This window comes from Hyperoodon ampullatus, assembly GCF_949752795.1.
Source record: "Hyperoodon ampullatus genome assembly, chromosome: 4".
NCBI classification, from domain to species: domain Eukaryota; kingdom Metazoa; phylum Chordata; class Mammalia; order Artiodactyla; family Ziphiidae; genus Hyperoodon; species Hyperoodon ampullatus.
In genome coordinates this window covers 164,378,982-164,398,612 of record NC_136917.1, presented here as the reverse complement: position 1 = coordinate 164,398,612, position 19,631 = coordinate 164,378,982, and the positions used below count along the sequence as shown (strand labels likewise).

The following is a 19,631-nucleotide window of genomic DNA, read 5'->3' as shown; positions in this document are numbered from 1 at the left end:
CGTGTAACCTTGGTTTACAAGCTCTATGATGACCTGGCCCTCGCCAACTCTACATTCTAGCCTCAGTCATTCCACTACAGCCGTACTGGACACTTTCTGCTTCTCAACAGTGACACACCACCAGATTTTTTTTAATGCACACTGGGGCTAGCCAAGAAGGGAAAAAATAAATAAAAGTACTATACCTTCATGTTACTGAAGTTCTTCTTGTATACGTCTCGTTTCCGGAAAACGGCAGCTGCAAATGGTGAAACTTCCAGACCCATCTGTGACATGCACTCTGTTTCTCTAAATAAGGTTAATATCTGAGGATCAAAGTTTACAAACAATTCCCCTGTGCCGGGAGCCTTCACCAATAAAGAAGCCTCAAGTCCTACACGAATTTCTTCAGTCTGTGAGAAGAGATCAACATTGTTACTATTTTTTTTTTTTTTTTTTTTTTTTTTGCGGTATGCAGGCCTCTCACTGTCGTGGCCTCTCCCGTTACGGAGCACAGGCTCCGGACGCACAGGCTCAGCGGCCATGGCTCACGGGCCCAGCAGCTCCGCGGCATGTGGGATCTTCCCGCACCGGGGCACGAACCCGCGTCCCCTGCATCGGCAGGCGGACTCTCAACCACTGTGCCACCAGGGAAGCCCTGTTACTATTTAGAGAGTTCAATGCAGACACGGGGTATCTAGCTTGGCCATTTCTGGGAATGAAGGTCATTACATCTTCTTCCATGGATTTGAGCTTCTCAAACTAAAGTCAATGGGGTCTCTCACTCTTCTCCTAACTTCACTCTCAGGAAAGAGTCTTCAAGTTCTTGGTGGTGATGTACAGTCAATTCAACAAAGTGCTTGGGTCATGAATCTCTCACACCTGATAAGTGGATACTGCAATAAAGGTGACTTCTCAAAAGCCACTTCACTCCCCGATACCTTCGTGCCTACCCAGTTATTTTTCCTAATAAAAGTTCCATGAAACCTACCAAGCTCAGTCTTCAGTTATCTAGAAAAGCAAGGTAAAACACTACAGAGACATCTCTGTTGTTGATTCAGACACCAAAATTTGAACTAGGAAAATGAGATACCATTTTAGAGTCCTTGTTAGGCTGAATTTTATCCTCCAAAATACTTCCTGTCAATCTACAAAGAAATACAAGTGTTGGTAGGGTATGAAGTATAATTTGATTAACTTAGTATGGCCAAATAAAATTTAAAAGTTTGTTTAACAGGCATACTAGTGTTCACGGACACAATGGAGAAAAAAAAAGAAAGAGAAATCCTAATCAACCAGGTACAGGATCCCATAAACAGGATCTTCTTCCTTAGGAGTTTATAAATCAAATAAAAATGAGTTTCTGGGGCTTCCCTGGTGGCGCAGTGCTTAGGAATCCGCCTGCCAATGCAGGGGACTTGGAGTCGAGGTCTGGGAAGATCCCACATGCTGCGGAGCAATTAAGCCCGTGCTCCACAACTACTGAGCCTGTGCTCTAGAGCTCACGAGCCAACACTACTGAGCCCACGAGCCACAACTACTGAAGCCCACATGCCTAGAGCCTGTGCTCCTCAACAAGAGAAGCCACCTCAACGAGAAGCCTGCGCACCAAGTCGAAGAGCAGGCCCCCGCTCACCGCAACTAGAGAAAGCACACGCGCAGCAACGAAGACCCAGCGCAGCCAAAAAGTAAATAAATAAATAAAAATTTTATTTTTTAAAAATGAGTTTCTGTTACCTGGCTTACGATCTTTTTTCCAAAATTAATTATTGTTTTTCTTCAGGGACATATTACACTCTTTGACTGATTACTTAGAGTCAACCAACCCCGTCTTATAAAATACCCACAAACTCAACTTTCTTTGGGAATAAAACTGCCCAATGCTAGCAGTTTATAAACTCTTATGGAGACGTCTTTGAAGAGCATACATGCAGAGACTCACTTGCTGAAGCCATGCCCTGTGGTAGAGAACCTCAAACTCCAGGAGGACCTTGGCCACCCTGTTGTAACTGCGAATCACAGGCTTGGCTTCTGCCGTCTGGAGCACAGACGGGTGCTGCTGGAAAAGCTGCATCGGTTGCTGAATCCGGTGGAAGAGCTGTCGGGCCCACAGAATCTTCCCAGCAATGGGAGGCTGGTCTCGAGCCAAAGGAGGATCGTCTTTCTGCTTCATATACAGCTTCGAGATCATATCGATGTCAGCCCCATAGTTCTCAAGGATACACCGGTATTTGTCATCAATTCCAAGATCAGGTATATTCAATCTGAATTTTTTTTTTAAGTGAAAGGCTTGAATTAATGGGATGATACTGAGAAATCTTATTTATTAAGACTTATTGTAAAAACATATGCTGATGGAAGAGAATGAAATATTTGTGTTAGCATATTAAAAAATCAAAATGGAATCAATCTGTCAATCATATCACAATAGAGAGGTTATGGCTTTTTGGTTTGTTTGTTTGTTTTTGGGTTTTTTTTTTGGCTTATGGGATCTTAGTTCCCCGACCAGGGAGTGCACCCGGGACCTCAGCAATGAGAGTGCAAAGTCCTAACCACTGGACCACCAGGGAATTCCCTAGTGTTGTTTTTTGTTTTTTTTTAAATAGTATCAATCCTTAAAACCTAGTCAAAACTTTTGGTAAGAGTTTCTTCAAATTACTTAAACATTAAGTGATATTATGATAGGCAGTCACAAGGTACTTCAAAGCTGAGAGGAAATAAAACAAACTCTTAATCCTCTGAAGAACTTTAAAACTGTGGCCTTGTTATTCAGATTGTCAAGAGAGGATTTCCTTCCCACTAGAATATGAAATAATAATAGCAATAATAACGTAAGCTAACCCATGTTCATATTACCCCAATTTAGAAAATAGAACTTAGAAAAGTCTTTCAAATTTTTACCTTTCAAATTTCTTTAACATACTTAGAGCTTGATTTGTGTTTTTAATCTTTTCAAACATAACATCCATGAACTTCTGCAACTCATTCTAAAACAGAATAAAGTCTGATTATGAACAATGAATTAGTATTGCAAAAAATTCTACTTAGCAACAAGATAAAAGAGCTCCCCATCTCTGCAAACACATACAATATAGGACAAAGTATAACAGAGAATATAACACTCATCTAAGCTTAAAGAAAGATAAATGTCCAGAAGCCAGAACAAAGAGGGACTTGAAGGCCAGAGCAGTCATAGGGTTTGGTGCCATGGCAGGCCCCAGGGATACTGGACCAGATATTTCTTCCACAAACATCACATCTTAGGAGCCAGAAATCTTCTTGCACTGAAGAACTGTACAGTTAGCCTATCTAAATAAACACTCAAATTTTTTCACGACATAAAAATATCTGAGTATAAACTATACAGAACTTGAGACACAGTAAATATTTACTGAGCCCTAACGCTTGGACCTGGTTTTCCTTGCTTTTCTAACTTATGGCTTCACAAAGGCCTACACTGGGCTCTTCATGAACAGCTAAGCCCTCAATTTAGTCTTCTTTTCTCTCTGAGCCTTAGGTCCATTCTTTCAGTCTTTTGGAGTCTGGTGTGGAATCTTCTAGTCCTCTTAGTTCTGGGCTCTCTGGCCCTACTCAGTTTTTCCTAAGGCGGCTTGCCACCTCAAACGCTGGTCCTTTACTAAACAGTGCCTTACTTTGCCCACTGGAGACAATATCCTTCTAGACTTCCAATGGCCCACCTGGTTCTAACGTGCTGCATTTCTTTGCTATTAGTATAAGCATGAGCCCAAAATCTGGACAGGATCCCGGGCCCTGATGCCCTTGACAGCAGATCCCTGGACACAACCCTGATCCAAATCACTCATGTACAGTATATCTCGTGCTCCCACACACACACACCCTCCAGTCTCACATCTTGGAGATGCCACAGTTACTAGTTTTCTCCATTCCGTCTCCAAGACTCATCACCTCTGCTCACTACATCCAGAGTCATGGAAAGGTCAGTATATGCCCCCCAGTTTTACAGAAACAAAGGCTGAATTCATGACAGTGTGTGAATTATTTAAAGGAGAGAGTGTAAAAAGGTTAGTTAAGAGAAAGTGGATGGAGAAAGGGAAAAAGAAGTCAGAGGAAAACTGGTCAGCAAACCAAGGAGAGGAGTGGACCATTTTTGAGATGGAAGACAAAATGAATAAAAGTGTTGAATTAAAAAAAAATTCAAGAAGAATGGGAATTAATATCTATAACTAGTGCTTAAAAATCAGACTTTAATTAAAACATTTATAAAATTATATTCTCAGTATGATTAAAAAGTGGCACAGTCTTGAAGCGGTCTTCCCATTACACTCATTTCCACTCCATTTACTTAGAAAACATCAATCATGTTCTCACACCAAGCAAGGCCTCCTCTCTGGAGCCTTTCCTAATCCCAGTCAGGCAACAGTATGGAACTGTTTTTCTCCTAGGTTCACACCCTACCTTATGGGCTGTAGCAGTTCTCAGAGTCTATGTAATGTTTTGCAGGTCTGTTCCCCATATAAGTTTCTTTAGAACTTCTTTGGAATATGTCAACTTATCTTTGGATCCTTATTTCCCAGTACAATATCAGAATATTATACTTTTATAATTAGCCATTTTAGCCACTATTTGCCCTTTTTAAATAATATATTCATTACTCTGTTCTAATGTATATGTACTTATATTTCAATCATATCACATGTCTGATGTGATTCCTGAGGGCAAATCAACTTGATTTATTTCTGTATCCATAAGCTACAGCATAGAAGTCTAATACATAAATAATGTACAGTAAATGCATGTTTAATTGCAATAAATCTAGTTCTTATTTCTTTGCTACCTTAGTAATTATCTTTCTTTTCCATTTTTTTCTTAAAATAAACATTTTATTGGGTTATTTCGTTTATGTTCCATTTAAAGTAAAACCTGTGCTTTTTTTCAGATCTGATACCCCTGATATATGTGGGACTGGGATGTGATTTTTTAAGGTTATACTCCATTTATAGTTATTATAAAATATTGGCTATGTTCTCCATGTTGAACAATATATCCTTGTAGCTTATTTTATACCCAATAGTTTATACCTCTTAGTCCCCTACCCCTCCCCTCTTCCCTCTCCCCACTGGTAACCACTAATTTGTTCTCTATTTCTGTGAGTCTGCTTCTCTTTTGTTATATTCACTAATTTGTTGTATTTTTTTGGATTCCATATATAAGTGATATCACACAGTATTTGTCTTTTTCTGCCTGACTTATTTCACTTAGCAATCTACTCCTTATTGATTCTCAACTCATACACTAATTCAGCAAACATTCTTTGCTCTCCAGAAACATAAGGTCCTATCCCCTAGGCCTTGGAGACATAAATAGGAATGAATGCAATTCCTGCCCTCAAGGTGTTCACCATCTACCTATATCCCACATACAAACTACTGAAGTACCACGTGATCAGAAACTGCTAGGACACACAAATGAAGATTTGACAAACAAACACTGACCGTGGAGCACAGACTCAGGATCTGCCACCGCCCATCAACAAGAGATCAAGATCCACACTCTTACGTCTGAATTGGCCCCCAAAAGAGATCAGTGCTTAAATTATTACTGGCACTCTATCTTCCCATCACCTGAAACGCGTCTTATAGCATAATGGTTTAAAACTTGAATCCTAGAGCCAGACTGCCTACCACTTGTCATCTCTGTGACTTTGGGCAAGTCACTTAACCTCATTGTGCCTCGGTCTCCTCCTCTACAAAAAGAGGGTAATAAAAGCACCCACTGTATCAGATTATTGTGAGTATTAAATGAATTAACATCTATAAAGTGCTTAGAACAGACCTGACACATAGAATTAGCTAGTTTTATTATGAGTCCTAGACTGAACTCATCCCTCCAGAAATGCTTTGGAGCTCTTTTTCCCTTGAAGTGTATAAATTTATTTCAAACCAAAAATTCTGGAAAAGAAGAAACAGAATGACCATTTTCCTTTAATAATCAGAAAGGTGCACACTTTAGATCTCACTGGGATGGAAAGAAGTCTGCATGCTGATTATAGTGGACACCTATTAGGTTGTCTCCCAATCTTACCCTCCCTGGTTCTCCCCATCTGATAATAAACACTCCCAACCACGCACGTGGGTCTCATCCCCTCTGCTTTTACCATATGACCCCACAGTTAACAGGTCCAGGGCAAGGCACCACATTAGAACTGGCTAACCCAAGCTTTTCCTTAGGAACTTGGAGATGAGGCTGGTTCCGTGATATGTTCTCAGAAGCCGCTGACAGCCATATGCTGCTCCTGTGGGCTGGTCTGGGGTGGGAGGAGGGACAAGAAAAGGAAGAGAGAATGCGGCTTCGAGACCAAGAGGGGTCCAGGTGCTGAGCCGGTCCTGGTACCACTGTCTCAAGGCCAGCTGTAACCCTGCCTTTGAGATCTGCCAGGCATTGCTGATCATTTATTTGCTCAAGCTACCTCTGGTCATAGTCATTGCTAGAGTAACAAACAAATGGCAACAAATCTCTATATTCTAATAACGCTGTTTCAACAGAAGATAAAAGTTAATTTTCTAAGATCTAAGATGGAACACATGCAGAAGTCTGTGATCACAGATCATTACCCAAAGCTATATTTATGACCCTTTAATCCATGAAAAAGAGCCTTCAGTCATTCATCTGAAATCATAAAATGCAGGCCAAGCTTGCTATCGGTCGCCTCCATGAGGAAGATGCCTCTCCCTTCTGAAGGGGTAATGATAAGCAGCATTACACAGAACGGAAAAAATAAACACCAGACTGTCAACAGGAGTCTTATTATCCAACCTACGTGAAGGTCATTAGTCTGCTTGCAAAACTCTTCATAATCCTGCTCAAAATCCATTTTCTGCTGGTCTAAGAAATTATATTCCTTTTCCTTTATGGTGGCAACAATACCCTGAAATGTTATGAAAGAAATAAGACAATATTTCAATATTCTTGCATTACTTAGGTAAATATGACCTTTAAATATAGAACCTGTGCGATTATTCCCCAAAAATCAACTTAAGTGGAGCCTTATTTCTTTAATTATTCTCATTGCTTCATGTATATTACAGGTAGTATAATATTGCCTAATGCATTCAAATATATCATTTGGAAAACATTTTCATGAGACTTTATGTATTTCTGAAGAAAAATATCAAATAAAAACCTCACCTGAAAAGTAGGAAAGATGTTCTGTCTAAAAATTCTTACAAATTACATCGGAAGTAATGAAAAAAACAAGAAGCCCAGGGAACTTCCCTAGTGGCCCAGTGATAAAGAATCCACCTTGCAACGCAGGGGACGCACATTCGATCTCTGGTGGGGAACCAAGATCCCACACGCCGCGACGCAACTAAGCCCTCATGCCACAACTACTGAGCTCACATGCCTCAGCTAGAGAGCCTGCGTGCCGCAACTACAGAGCCCATGCACCCTGGAGGCTGCACGCCACAACTAGAGAAAGAGAAAACCCGCACATCACAACTAGAGAGAAGTCCGTGCGCCGCAAGTGAAGGTCTCACATGCCTCAACTAAGATCCCACGTGCTGCAACTAAGACCTGACACAGCCAAAAGAAAGGGAGGGAGGGAGGAAGGGAGGGAGGAAGGAAGGAAGCAAGCCCAAAGTAGAATTTACTAAAATATTTTTCATTGAAAAGTTTGTCTTCTCAGAAAATAAATGACTTTAACAGAATACAAACAATTTAGGAAGAGCGCAGTTATATTATAACATCTACGGATGAAAAACTATCTTCCAAGCCTCAAATGTCCTAAATAAAATAGCAAACCATAATCTACTATTTAAAGAATCTCTAGAATTAATTGCTTCCTCCAAAGCTGCAGTCTGTGACTATAACAGTGCAAATTAGGTAACTCATCTTCTGGAAAATACTATTATCCAAAGTTTTGTTTGCTCTGAATAATGAGTTCTAATGCTCTGTGATCATTCTTAACCAGGTACTAAGCCGTTCTCAAACTCGGGTGCCCACACTGTTGACACAGGCATATAATCTTTATGAAGAATGTTGGGCCAGCTTCCACAAACGCTTCTTCAAAGATATTTCCATTTAAACATCACCTCAAGTCTCCCAATAGACAAGAGCGTATAAGCTGCATAACTTCTTGAATCAAGTTTACAAGTTAAAACAACCTAATCTTTCATGCCGTATAACTACAAAATTAGGTCTATTCAGAAACTGTGTATATATAATGTTATAATGCTACCCATCATGTTATAGGAAATGTGTAAAAGAAGTATGGAAAAGCTACATTCCTACATTTTAAAGTTATATTTTAAAAGATTTGCGGCCCTTAGAAAATTCTGCTCTGTGATTGGATTTAATGGTCACTTAAGAGTATTAAGTAAATAAGCTGATTAATCATGACCTTTAAACTAACTAATCAAACTCAATCTACTAAATCATTTACTTGACAGATATTTATTGCACACCTCTTATATGCCAGCGGACTTGGAAGATACAGAAATGAACAGAACAAAGAAACATCCCTGCCCTCGGGAATTTACAGCCTCCGTCGGGGAGAGAGGGTGGGAATCTATGTAAGTCACAAATAAATGAACAGGATAATTGCAGACAGTGATAAAATAAGTAACATAGAGTGACTGAGGTGACACAGAGCTCAAGGAAAACTTAACTGAGAGGGTCATATAAATCAACATCCAGAGGCCAAGGAGGAAATAACCATGTGATGATTCAGAGGCAGAACTTTCCAGAAAAAAGGCTCTGCAAGCCCTAAGGTAGGCTGAAGTGATCTGGCCTGTGTCTGGAGTACTTTGAATGAGGAGAAGAGAAGCAGGTGAGGAGGCCAGAGGGGTGGACAGGGCCCTGAATCCACACAAGGAGCCTGAGTTTCATTTCCATGGCCGCACTTTGAGCTTCTCACATTGGTTCTAATACACGAAAATCTCACCTGACACTTTCATGAACCATCTACATTTTACCTCACTACCTTCTGGTACATCCATTTTAATCAGTATTTCACTTTAGATTTTGAAAGCAATTTTTCTTCCCAGTATTTTTATCAGGTTAGAATAGTCTTTATCTGCATTTAGATGTACAGTTCAACTTCTCCTTCAAAGATAAACTTTGAAATGTGCTCCAAAGTTATTTTTTCATTAAGAATAAAAATTAACTAGATTCCAAGCTGAAAACTAAATGGACATATTCCATCTTTGTCTTGCAAAACTGTCAGTTTCAAAGAACAGATTATCCACCTTGCAGATAACATACAGCTCACCTAAAATATTTCCCACTATATATAGAGGGTGGGAATCTATGTAAGTCACAAATAAATGAACAGGATAATTGCAGACAGTGATAAAATAAGTAACATAGAGTGACTGAGGTGAAACAGAGCTCAAGGAAAACTTAACTGAGAGGGTCATATAAATCAAGATCTAGAGGCCAAGGGGGAAATAACCATGTGATGATTCAGAAGCAGAACTTTCTATATATATATAGAAAAGGTTTTTTCTTTTTCTCTCCCCAAATCTGATATACTCAGGAAATGAAAAGATTTCTTATATCGACCTAAACTGTTAGAGTAGAAAAATCAATGAGTGACAGTAAAGTATATGATCCTTTTCAAATTCAAGTACAAAAAAAAATTAAGGTTTAGTGTCACTGTCCCCAAACAAGAAAAAACTGACTATATCCACATTAAGAATGTAAAGCACATCGTGTTTGTAAACTGTTTTTTAAAAATCTTCGAAACATTATTAGATCCCTGTGCCCACTTTAAAAACTAAGATTAGTTACACATATATCCTTACAACATAAAGCTGTCAAAAGTCAAAATAATTAAGAATAGTAGAGCTAGGGCTTCCCTGGTGGCGCAGTGGTTGAGAGTCCGCCTGCCGATGCAGGGGACACAGGTTCGTGCCCCGGTCCGGGAAGATCCCACATGCCACTGAGCAGCTGGGCCCATGAGCCATGGCCGCTGAGCCTGCGCGTCCGGAGCCTGTGCTCCGCAACGGGAGAGGCCATAACAGTGAGAGGCCCACGTACCGCAAAAAAAAAAAAAAAAAAAAAGAATAGTAGAGCTAAAATAAAATCCAATCCCTATTATTTTTTTTAACATGGGTCCATATAAAATGCTTAACTGCAGATATAATCAGATACCACTCAGAACTCAGGGTCAACGAGAGACTGACACACAGTATATGCTTGATTAAATATTTCTTGCATTAATAAATGAAATAATAAGTTATATTTAAACATTTTTCTTGTGTTACTAATGAAAACGCTTTTGCTAATGATGATTAATTATAGGCTATAGGGAAGTCATTCTCATAATCACATACCTGAAAAGAATATATTAGCACCATTACACAATTCTCAAATAGATTTAACTTCTTTATTTTTTAAGGGCCATGAGCTTATCTTTTACATTAGAGACTGATTATTTAAAGCTTTCTGAATACAGTCATTTGCATAACACATTAACGTTTTATTATGGATAAGGGTAGCAAATTTAGTTTTGAAATACAGTACCTGGTATTTAGTGACCATGTTTTCCATTCCCTCAATCTTAGAATCTTGTAGGACTGAATATGTCTTGAAGGTCGTAAAGATGTCCATTATCTTGGCAAGACGTCTGTGGAAAGTTTCAAATTTTCCAAAAATATACATCTCACTGAATTCAAATTGTTTTTCATTTGGATCTTGTTTAAGCTTTTGTTTGGTCTTGTGAAAGCAGTGCTGGTATTCCTTAAGGTAAAAACCAAAATACAAGAAAGAGAACACAACAAAGATATCAACCTTATTCTCTTAAGTGAAAGCGACAGCAAATTTAGGGTGGAATTACAAAACCTTTCAGTTTCATGCCTCTGTAGCTTCTCCTTCATCAGCCTGGGATGTCATATTTTCCCATCCCCCAACCTAGCAAACTCCTAATTTTTTTTTTTTTCTTTTTGGCCACATGGCATGCAGAACTTCCCTGACCAGGGATCAAACCCATGCACCCTGCGTTGGAAGCGTGGAGTCTTAACCACTGGACCACCAGGGAAGTTCAGACTCCTAATTATTCATAAGGTGACTCAAAGATGCAGCCTTTCCCCATGGGTCCCACTGTGTTAGTAGAAGCCTAACTCTCTGTGTATCTCTCCGTTCGTCTACAAGAAGCTTAAGGAAAACTACTTCATCTTTGTATCTCTAGTACTTAGTGTGGTGTTGGCACACAGCAGGCCCCCAAAAAGGATAAAGTAAGTGAACAAATGTGGGGGACTGATTTATTAACATCCAAGTTTTCTTAACAGTAAAAGATTACCATTCTTTTTAGCAACCACTAATATGATAACTGCTAAATGATTTAAGATGCATTGGCAAAAAACAATGTAAAAATAATAAAAAATCTAAATATATTATCAAGTTGACTGTTACCTGCTTAAGTTTAATTGCAGATAATATTTTTTCCACAGCAACATCCTGTGGTTGGCTCCAGATTGAAGCAGTTCCATTGTTGGTAATATAGGCTTTACAGGCAGATATCATCTGATTGGTCACCTGGAATTTTCCAATAAAATTATGTCAAGTATGTTAAGCAGCCATCAAACATAAATTGGGCTAAAGGGTCCTTAGCTCTCCTACCTCTCAGAGTGTAAAATCTGTAAATAAATCTTTGGATTTATTGTTTTTCCATCACAACTATGATCAAGCACTAACCCTCTTTTTTTCCAGCTTTATTGAAGTAAAATTGATGAACAAAAATTGTATATATTTAAGGTGTACAATGTGAGGCCTGATATACATATACATAATGAAATGATTAGAAAAATCAAGTATTAACACATCCAACACTTCACATAATTACTATTGTGTGTGTGTGTTGAGAAAACTTAAGATCTGCTCTCTTAGCAATTTTCAAGTGTACAATACAATATTAGCCATAGTCACCATACTGTACATTAGATCCCAGAACTCAGTCACCTTATAACTCAAAGTTTGTAGCCTTTAACCAACATCTCCCCATGTTCCACACTCCCCCAGACCCTGGCAACCACCATTTTAACTCTCTGCTTCTATCTGTTCAACTTTTTAAGTTCTACACATCTATTATCAAAATCATTTGTAAAATCACAGAGCTGGAAGCACTACAGAAAATTGCCAATTTAGACCCCTGTGTTAATGCAGGATGAACATCTTAACCAACCAAGAAGGGATTCACGGGCTTCCCTGGTGGAGCAGTGGTTCAGAGTCCGCCTGCCGATGCAGGGGACACGGGTTCGTGCCCCGGTCCGGGAAGATCCCACATGTCACGGAGCGGCTGGGCCCGTGAGCCATGGCCTCTGAGCCTGCGTGTCCGGAGCCTGTGCTCCGCAATGGGAGAGGCCACAACAGTGAGAGGCCCACGTACCGCAAAAAAAAAAAAAAAAAAAAGAAGGGATTAACTTCCCTACCTAAAAGCTGTCAAGAGCTTCCCCCCATCTCCTTCTTCGGCAGCCAGCTCTAAAATCTAACTCACAGTTTACAAGTGCCATGAAACGAATTGTCCACCCTGATCATTTCATGCCACCATGATCTGTAGCAGAAATGTCAAAAGCAGAAGGCAACAGAGAAAAGAGTAAAGATAACGTGTATAACTGCCAACATTTTATTTATCCCTCCAAACTTAAAAAAAAAAAAGACTTCAGAATTCTTTTGGTGATTTTTTAATAAATTAAAAGGAAAACTAGAGGTCTATACTGTAAGTATGGAATGACATGATGTCTGGGATTTGCAGTGCAAAGGTTAGGTGAAACAAAATCGGCCATGTGTTGATAGTTGATGATCTGGGTAACATGTACATGTACATACAATTCTCTTTCCTTTTGTATCTGCTGCAAATTTTTCATAATGAAAGGTTTTTGAAAATGAGAGAAATGGTGGTTTCACAATTATGTTCCAAAATAAGCCTTGCAAATGCATGAAACCTGGAGTAATAACACAAATTGACTTTTGAGTCTTCTTCTCAGGGAATACCCCTCCTGACCCCAACAGAACATTAACATGTGAAGAAGTTGGAAAAGGGTCTTGTGGATTCCCCTCCTTTCTTCCTGAGTACGAGAGCAGAGGAAGTTTCCCGTCAAGCTCTCAAGGCTGGATGTCCCTATTCCCGGGAAGAATCATGCCTCTTACTGCATTAGTATTCACAACACAGTCCTGACGAGTCAAAAATGCCTCTATTTTAATACAACATTTAAAACTTTCACCTTGATAATGAAAAAGTCATTTACTTCTTAGAGACTGTTCAAAACTGGGAAAAAGCAACAATGCTCACCATAAAACACTTATGAGTTAGGACATAAGGTTTAAACATCGTTATGGTTTTTGGCAGAATCATTATAATTGCTTTATGGATTACTGGAACATTGCAAGTGGCTTTTACTACCATGATTACTGTTCTAATAACACCAAGTAAACAACTGTGGCATCAAATAAATTTGGAACAGTGGCACATAAACTATGAAACTGAAGATAGCCAGTTAAATATAGTTTTTCTTAATTAAAATTTACCCAATAGATAGAAATCATGTGCTAAATAAAATAAGGAAAGAATTTCTAAAAAGAATCTTTCTTTCATTTTTATTATATAAATAATACAATATTTACTATAATAATTACTTCGGGAAATAATGCCTTATGATTTGCTAGAATCAGCCTCCTCTCTCTATTGAGAGATTAAGCTTTTTTTTAATTGTAGGGTACATAGACATTGGATTGCACCAATGTGGTAATTTCTTTTTTAAAAAAAAGATTTATGGGTTTTTCAAAAATATTTATTTATTTATTTTTGGCTGTGTTGGGTCTTAGTTGTGGTGCGCAGGCTGCTCTTTAGTTGTGGCATGCAGGCTCGGTAGTTGTGGCACATGGGCTCTCTAGTTGTGGCCTGTGGGCTCTAGAGTGTGCAGGCTTAGTTGCTCCAGAGCATGTGGAATCTTAGGTCCCTGACCAGGGACCAAACCCACGTCCCCTGCATTGGAAGGCGGATTCTTAACCACTGGACCACCACGGAAGTCCCAAGGTAATTTCTAATTATTAAAAAAAAAAAATTAACCATTGGCAAAGAAATCTAAGTGACCATGGACTCTATGCTATGCACTTACCTTTACAAACAGAGACGTGATCTTCTCAGAGGTGTTATAGTAATAAGAGATACTATAGATCATTTTAATTGCATTTATAAGTGTAGGAATAGCATCAATCATGGACATCTGGAAAACATCACAAAAGTTTTCAGGGAAACAGATATCAAACTCAGCAAAATTCCAATAGGCTAATCCTTCCTACTTCATTAGAATAAAATTTAGGTAAAAGGTTTTTATTTAAATTTTTAAAATATTATCTATCACTCTACATAAATAGAATATATTTAGGGGTAATTTTATTTTTATTATTTAGTCACACACAGTTAATCAAATTTTGTTTCAATGCAAGAAACACTAACTTTCTGTTATGGACAAGGAAGTTGTGTTAACAGTTAATTTTGTAATAAATAAAAACAGGCACATCCTAAAGTTAAAATATAAAAAAAAAGAAGAAGAAAAACAATCAGCCAATAACTCTTCCCACAGTTGTTTGAGTACAGTCCAGGATGTCAACTGCAATATTTAATAGGAAATGGAATATGCAATAAATGTTTTTAAAATATAACGTCGCGGGCTTCCCTGGTGGCGCAGTGGTTGAGAGTCTGCCTGCCGATGCAGGGGACACAGGTTCGTGCCCCGGTCCGGGAGGATCCCACATGCCACGGAGCGGCTGGGCCTGTGAACCATGGCCGCTGAGCCTGCGCGTCCGGAGCCTGTGCTCCGCAACGGGAAAGGCCACAACAGTGAGAAGCCCGCGTACGGCAAAAAAAAATAAATAAATAAAAATAAAAAATAAAATAAAATAGAATATAACGTCGCATGTCCGTCCATCTTATCTGGATAGATAAACAGATGCTAGATAGACAGATATATGATATAAATATTATATATATATGTATAGTGAGAGACACAGAAGTAGATAGAAAAAAATATATATATATATAACTTTCTTAAGAATAAAAAGAAGTTTCTAAGACTTTTCCAACAGACTGTAATATTCACGAACCAAAACTCCACACTCAATTCAGTTAGTGCGAAAGGGTCATCAGTAGACCAAGGGAGTAGAAATTTCTAACTCACAAGGTCACTACTGTACAAGGGGTCACAGCATTTCTCAAGTGTGTACAGATATTTGACATTGTCCTTTGCTTCATTAGCTGCATCAGTGATTCGAATATCCATCTCCCGCCAAGTCTAAGCACAGTACAGGAAAGAAATTGTAATGCAATTATTAATAGAGGAAATTCCACTATAACAGCTGCTAAAAGTCATCACAAGTCCCATGGGTCAGACTTTCAGTCTGCCCTATGCATCTCACATCAAACTGAATCCAGAGGGGTGGGGGACATGGCCACACTGAAGAGCAATTTAAATTTTTTGACAAAATTTTCAAAGGTATCTCTTCCAGGCCTTCTCTTATGACATCTATTCAATAACTAGGACAAAGCCTCAAGAGGGCAGCACCTCCATTTAAACCTACACCCTTTCTCCTCCACAGACTGCTGAATCCATTTTGCACCTCACTCCCATATTGTCTATGGTAAAGAACTGAAGGGAGTCTCCAGCCAACAGCCAGCAAGGAACTGAATCCCACAACAATCACATAAGCAACTTGGAAGCAAATCCCAGTCAGGCCCTCAGATGAGCCAACACCCTGACTGCAACCTCAGGATAGATCTCAAGTCAGATACTCCAAGCTAAGCTGCACCCAAATCCCTGACCCACAGACTATGAGATAATGTTTGTTGTTTCAGGTGGCTAAGTGTTGGGGTAATTTGTTACACAGGGATATAAAACAAATACACCAGCGCTAAAAAAAAAAAAAAAAAAAAAAATAGATAAGGTAAGGTTTCATTATTACTACTTCTCGTTGGTCTGAATTCATAATATATATATAATCATGTTATTATGTTACATCTTAATGACTTGCAATGCCCTCTAATAATACATATACATACATGTACACCAGCCAACAAATACCTTTCATTCAAAGGCTATCTCCACAGTATCCAAAATTATAAAAGGACAGTATAAGCCAATCTTAAAGTTGTTTTCATAGAGGTAGAATGACATTTTTCTGTTCCTAATTACTCCATGACATATGCATACAGAAATTTCATTCCCACTTCATAAAGCAAAAAGCAACCTTCAGGACTTTCGACCTGGATGCAGCAAGCACTGCCAACACAGCCTTCACATCTGGGCTCTTCAACTGATCCAGAAGGTAGTTAAATTTAGACAGTCTTTTTTTCCAGTACTCCAACTCTGCTCGGGGCCCAAGGTCATCCGCTTCCTTTCGTAGCTGATTGTTTTCAGCAAGGACCTGCAAGTGCACAGAAGGCCATGAACCAGTGAGTAGGGCTGGAGATATAAAAGTTATACATAAGCAAAATATAAGGAAAGAAGTAAATTCTGCTATCTGAATCGTGATATATTTTTGTTCATTTGCATGCTTCAAATGACAGCCTTTTACTAACCTAACATGTATCCATTTTTTAAATTTCAACAAAAATTTAGTCGACTCATTCTAACTGAAAACTACTTGTTTAAGGAGCTTTCATGAACTTTCGGAGGACGTGACCTCAGAAAGTTTCCTTGGCTATTCACTTAGAAGCTCAGAGAACAATAACCTTGGAAAGCCCTCATGGCTAATTTCCATTATGCTTCCTTATTGATGTAACATCCAACTTCACTTGGGACTTTTCTGAAAATATTTTTTTAAAGGTTAAGTCTTGAGCTTTGTTTTGGAGGACACACTGAATTAGAAAGCTTCTTGTACTTCTACAGAGAGATTCTCTCCAAAGTAACTTACACCTTTCAGAAAAAAAATTGGCCAAGTGTACTCATTTAGTTATATGAGTATATAAAGTTATTTACTTTCATCTCCTAGAATTCTTACTATCTCTTAACTAATGACTATAAATTAAAATTGCATTAAACCTTTCACCTTGTTAGGGACTTGTGGTAAAATACTTAGGCAAATGGGAATGGGATGTGACATACCTTCTTCCACTGGCTGGTTCAGTAACATGGCATCTGAACTAGTCAGTGTTCAGATAGCTAGTTTCTGATGTTTGGTTTCTGAAAATTACCTGCTCTGTTTGTTTGATCCATACTTTCATACAACCTTCTATTTTTTCCAAAGTCTCAGGGTTATTAGCTAGAGTCAAGTAGTCTAGAGGTTCCTTCAGGGTTTTCAGTTCAAATATGTCACACTTCTGAAGGTTCACCTAATTAATATGAAAGTTAAATAATCAGATGATGCTATTTTTAACACACACACACACAAACACACACACTTCTGACTGATCCAGAAGGATTTTAAGGGGATTCTCTCTAGTGTAAACTATCTGCTCCCTGAGAAATGTCCTTGAAAACACAGTGAGACATATTGCATTGAGCACACCAGTAGAGGTGATTGGTTCTGAGGTCAAATTTTGGGTCAAAAAACAGTGAACTAGAGAGAGAGAGACATAATATCACAGAATTTGAGAATTGATAGGGAACTTGGAAATTAAGTAGTCAACTCATGAAACCAAAGAAAGTGGGAGGCCTTCAAAAATATTGACTGGGGGGGAGGGGTAATTTCTAATCTATCACATTCTTTTTGGAAACTAACCAGAGGAAAAGATGTTCATGTCCTTATCCAAAAAACTCCTTATGGTTAGCAAGTTCAATGGCAAATACACAGATTCATTTCAGGAGGGAGAGGTGGAAAGGGGTAGGAAAAGAGCTGTGTTGGATTTTGACTTGACAAAGAAACCTAGGATATTTTTAAACACACATAACCCCAAAACACCTCAATATTTGATAAGGACATTTTCCTTCTGGTAAGAGTGCACCTGGCCCTGTGAGTCTCTCAATTCAGGTCTCAGCCCCCACTCCTCACTCCTGACAGACACTGCACCCTCCGTCTGCCACACCTCCTGGACGTCTCCTTGGTTTTACAGGGGAGGCTCCCAGGCTTCATGAAGTGGCGCTGCCTCGCTCCTGTGTGAGGTTCCATCCCACATTTTTTAAACCCTCTACCCCAGTAGGAAGTGGAACCATATGAAAACACTACTCTTTTCAGTAGAACAACTATTTAATTTGGTTCAACTTGCATGTAGGATGGCCTGCACCATAGTTAATTGCAAACAGAACTCAGATGTTAGCTGGAATCATCCTGCCCCTGTCTGGATAACATTTACTCAACTCCCCCATCCCACATCCTTTAGAAGGCCTAAAGCATCCCTCCCTGCCAATATCCCAATAGGTCCCAAAAGGTCTCCGTATTCCCTGGAGAGCAGTGAGCGTTACATTGCCACTGGTCTCATGGGATCCATTTCTCTATCTCCCACTCATGCCTGCCCTGGGCTGTCATCTATCATGGTTTTGTATCCACCACCGTCTACCCCAGGTAATCACTAACACAGGTTTACTGTAGGTGGCACAAATTTTATTGAAGCTAAATCCCGTAAATGCCAAACTGATTCTTAAAGGCCCTTTTGGTCACTGGCTGGACCACAGGACCCAGCCCACTCTCTCTAGATATGTCAATTCGTCTCTCCTTCTCCCTCCTCTTCAAGACTTCCTCCCATCCCTACCCACGGTCACCCCCCCATCTTCCCCCAGCACACACCTATCACTAACCACACACACACACACACACACACACACACACACACACCACATACACCACACTCTGGCTCCAAATTCCTTTCCTTCTAGGCTTCAGAGCAATACCAGAAGCACTTCATACTCTTCTCTTTGCAGTCCAACATCTGACATGACAGAGTAAAACCCTCCATTGCGGCCAACATTTCTTTGCAACCCCTAATGCACTCATCACTCCAAATCATAGGAATTTAAATCTAGTCACAGCCACATCTTCAGGGGGCAACAAAAACACCCACAAAATATTTTCAAGATTTGCACGTAGTGGAATCAAGACCCTCTAAGAGAAGTATTTCACACTTACATATTGACTTGTTCACCATCAGATCAGTTTTGAAGGAATAACATGTTTGTTCTTACCTTCTCCTTCAAACTCTCCTGTGCACTGGCCAGGATGCTCACGAAGCCTTCCAGGGAGCCCAGGAACTCCTGCTGAAGGCTGGAGGCTTCCGGAAGGCCCTCGAGCTCACCCCAGCCGTGGCTTGTGGCCCTGAGAGCAGGAATGAAGATGTCAGACAGCAGACGTCTCACACTGTTGAGCAAACCTCCGTCTGCAGTGTCAAGCATGTTGAAGCTCACCTCCTGCAAAACAATCGGGAAAACCTTGATGGTAAAAATTATCTTCAGGGGCTTCCTTGGTGGCGCAGTGGTTGAGAGTCCGCCTGCTGATGCAGGGGACGCGGGTTCATGCCCCAGTCTGGGAAGATCCCACATGCCGCAGAGCGGCTGGGCCCGTGAGCCATGGCCACTGGGCCTGTGCATCCAGAGCCTGTGCTCCGCAACAGGAGAGGCCACGGCAGTGAGAGGCCCACGTACCGCAAAAAAAAAATTACCTTCAACTGCAACCTAGCTACTGAGTCATTTCTGATGGTGTTCATTAACCAAATATCCTATGGGAGGAAATGAAGACCAACCAAA

The 19,631-nt window shown here is 39.7% G+C and overlaps 1 protein-coding gene across 1 annotated transcript in view; it reads right to left on the bottom strand.

Moving 5' to 3' along the window:
• Positions 1–19,631, bottom strand: part of DNAH5 (dynein axonemal heavy chain 5) — a gene marked incomplete at its 3' end in the record, with an annotated part of 240,126 nt that overhangs the window by 201,385 nt on the left and 19,110 nt on the right. The window contains exons 5-15 of the mRNA XM_079701862.1: positions 19,074–19,295; positions 17,150–17,287; positions 16,204–16,380; positions 15,138–15,251; positions 14,076–14,183; positions 11,374–11,496; positions 10,486–10,701; positions 6,779–6,886; positions 2,881–2,966; positions 1,922–2,243; positions 186–392 (exon numbers count right to left, since the gene is read on the bottom strand). Of these exons, the coding sequence (XP_079557988.1) occupies positions 186–392; positions 1,922–2,243; positions 2,881–2,966; positions 6,779–6,886; positions 10,486–10,701; positions 11,374–11,496; positions 14,076–14,183; positions 15,138–15,251; positions 16,204–16,380; positions 17,150–17,287; positions 19,074–19,295 (1,821 nt within the window). The remainder of the gene's footprint in view (positions 1–185; positions 393–1,921; positions 2,244–2,880; positions 2,967–6,778; positions 6,887–10,485; positions 10,702–11,373; positions 11,497–14,075; positions 14,184–15,137; positions 15,252–16,203; positions 16,381–17,149; positions 17,288–19,073; positions 19,296–19,631) is intronic.